The following is a 2,698-nucleotide window of genomic DNA, read 5'->3' as shown; positions in this document are numbered from 1 at the left end:
GCCTGTAGTCCCAGCTACTCGGGAGGCTGAGGCAGGAGAATGGCATGAACCCAGGAGGCGGAGCTTGCAGTGAGCCGAGATCGCGCCACTGCACTGCCGCCTGGGCAGCAGATTGAGACTCCCTCTCAAAAAAAAAAGAGTTTGTAACAAAACCCGGCGTGAAAACTGTCTCTCATGTCCCCTCCACCGACAGCTTTCCCCTGTCGCATGCCCAGGCCCTTTCCCCCTCTGCTCATCCCTGAGCCCTCCTGCCCCCTGAGCCTACCCTCTCAAGGACAAGGAGACAAGAGTGGGATGACTTTTCAACATTTATTGACAGGCGGCATTGTTCCTTAGCAGGCTCCTGGTTTTCATTGGATGGTGGCGTTTTCAAGATGTGGCAAGAGGGTCGTGAAGTCTGGTAAAATTCTCAGGCAGGAGTTTGGTGGACGTGCTATTTTGTGCAATTAGTATCTTCTACACCTCAGCCTGTACCTGCGGCGGCAGCACCCTGGTGAGACCAAGAAAGGTGGTGAGAGAAAGACTGGGCCCCGAGAGCCCCCAGCCCCAGCCCCAGCCCTCCTCAGCTGGGCCCACTTACTCATGGCTCTCCTCCGTGCCCGGCATCTCCGCCTCCTTCGTCTGCGACATCTTCGTCTCTGGCGGCAGCATCTGCTCCGGCTCTGGCTGCGACAGCATCTGTACCTGGCCATGGTGCGGGATGGGCTTGGCCTGAATGCTCAGAGCAGGGCACCACCTTGGCTGAGCCAGCCAACCTGTGAGCAGGTGGAACTCTGTGGGCTGTGAGTCAGGGGCCAGCTCTGCAGCCTCTTATAGATGCCAGGAGGCCGTTGGTCATTGTGAGGGCAAAGGGGCTGGGACCTCACAAACCATGGCCAGGTGGCCTGCATCATGTCCATATATGGGCATGTGAGGGGCGGGTAGGCCCCCGAGTGTAGGGGCTGCCTATGTCACAGCCGGGGCAATACAAGATGACTCCTCCGTGGGAGCAATCATCTAGTTATTCAATTAACAAAATATTACTGTTAATATTTTGGCCTGCTCCATGCCAGATTTTGGCCTAGGCCCTGGTATATAGTGATAAACAAGACAGACATGCCCTTGTTAAGGAGTATTATTATTTTTTTGTTTTTTTAAATTTTTTTATTATTTATTTTATTTATTTATTTATTTATTTTTGAGACAGAGTCTCATTCTGTTGCCCAGGCTGGAGTGCAGTAGCACAATCTTGGCTCACTGCAACCTCTGCCTCCTGGATTCAAGCAAACCTCCGGCCGCAGCCTCCCGAGTAATTGGGACTACAGGCATGCAACACCACACTCAGCTAATTTTTGTATTTTTAGGAGAGACAGGGTTTCACCATGTTGGCCAGGCTGGTCTCAAACTCCTGACCTCAGGTGATCTGCCTACTTCAGCCTCTCAAAGTGCTGGGATTACAGGCATGAGCCACCCTGCCTGGCCATTATTATTACTATTATTATTATTATTATTATTATTATTATTTGTAGAGACGGGCTCTCCCTATGCTGTCTCTTATACACATCTAGATGTGTATAAGAGACAGCCTGAGTAACTAGGGCTACAGCTGTGTTCCACCACACACGGTTAACTTTTCAGTTTTTGTAGAGACGGGCTCTCCCTATGTTGCCCAGGCTGGTCTCAAACTCCTGACCTCAAGCAAACCTCCTGCCTCTGCCTCCCAAAGCACTGGGATGACAGGTGTGAGCCACCACACCCTACCCCTAATAGACTTTATAATCTAACTACAGAAGGCATGAATGAAATAGCCCTGAAGGATAATTGTAATAGTGACAAATGCTGATCATGGAAAGCTCAGGCTTCTGAGGATATGTACTGGGAGAACTTGACCTCAGGTGGGGCTCTAGGGAGAGCCCCAAAGGGGTGCTGGTGAAGTGAACCCTAAAGAGTGCCAGAGTAAGAGGAGGGAGGAGCACCTGGGAAGAAAGAGCTGCTCCTGCAAATGTTCTGAGGTGGCGCTGGATGTGCAGTTCTGTTTCTATGCAGGGTCAGGCAGCAGGGGATCCGTGGAGACAGAAGGTGATCGGGACGACCAGGGCGGGTGAAACAGGGAGCAGCTGTGCCGGGCTTCCTTCTGGGCTGATGCTTTGGAACTTGGTAGAGGCGGTGGTTATACAACATTGTAACTGTACTGAATGCCACTGAATTACACAGTTTATTTATTTATTTATGAATGAATGAATGACAGGGTCTCACTCTGTCGCTCAGGCTGGAGTGCAGTGGCACAATCTCGGCTCACTGCAAACTCCGCGTCTTGCTTCAAGCGATTCTCCTGCCTCAGCCTCCCAAGTAGCTGGGATTACAGATGCCTGCCACCACACCCGGCCAATTTTTGTATTTTTAGTAGAGATTGGGTTTCACCATGTTGGTCAGGCTGGTCTCGAACTCCTGACCTCAAGTGATGTGCCCTCCTCAGGCTCCCAAAGTGCTGGGCCTTGAATTACACATTTTAAAATGATGAATTTTATGTTACGTGGCTTTCAGTTCAATTGCAAACACGAAAAGCTCTGAGGCCAAAAGGTGCTAACAGGTGTGAGGGATTGGAGCAAAGTGTGGTGTGGGGCACTGGGCATGGTGTGGGTCTTTTAGGGGTAAAGAGGGGAGCAGTTAGAATTGGTTTGTCTACTTAAACAGAAAACCGAAATGAGTGAGTTGGGTG

The 2,698-nt window shown here is 50.7% G+C and overlaps 1 protein-coding gene across 1 annotated transcript; it reads right to left on the bottom strand.

Annotated features, from left to right (window-relative positions):
• Positions 1-290: 290 nt before the first annotated feature.
• On the bottom strand, positions 291-793 carry PRM1 (protamine 1). Its single transcript, XM_011988114.1, has 2 exons — positions 581-793; positions 291-490 (listed from the first exon to the last, which is right to left on the bottom strand). Exons 1-2 carry the CDS (start codon positions 690-692, stop codon positions 447-449), a joined length of 156 nt encoding a protein of 51 aa, XP_011843504.1. The 5' UTR covers positions 693-793; the 3' UTR covers positions 291-446.
• Between the last annotated feature and the right edge of the window lie 1,905 nt (positions 794-2,698).

This window comes from Mandrillus leucophaeus, unplaced genomic scaffold (assembly GCF_000951045.1).
Source record: "Mandrillus leucophaeus isolate KB7577 unplaced genomic scaffold, Mleu.le_1.0 Scaffold323, whole genome shotgun sequence".
NCBI lineage: Eukaryota > Metazoa > Chordata > Mammalia > Primates > Cercopithecidae > Mandrillus > Mandrillus leucophaeus.
The sequence above is the reverse complement of the archived record's forward strand: the minus strand, read 5'-3'. Positions and strand labels throughout refer to the sequence as shown.

Coding starts and splice junctions, on each gene's coding strand:
- PRM1 (XM_011988114.1), bottom strand. CDS start 692: ATGGCCAGGTACAGATGCTGTCGCAGCCAGAGCCGGAGCAGATGCTGC. Junction 491..580: donor GGCACGGAGGAGAGCCATGA/GTAAGTGGGCCC, acceptor TGGTCTCACCAG/GGTGCTGCCGCCGCAGGTAC.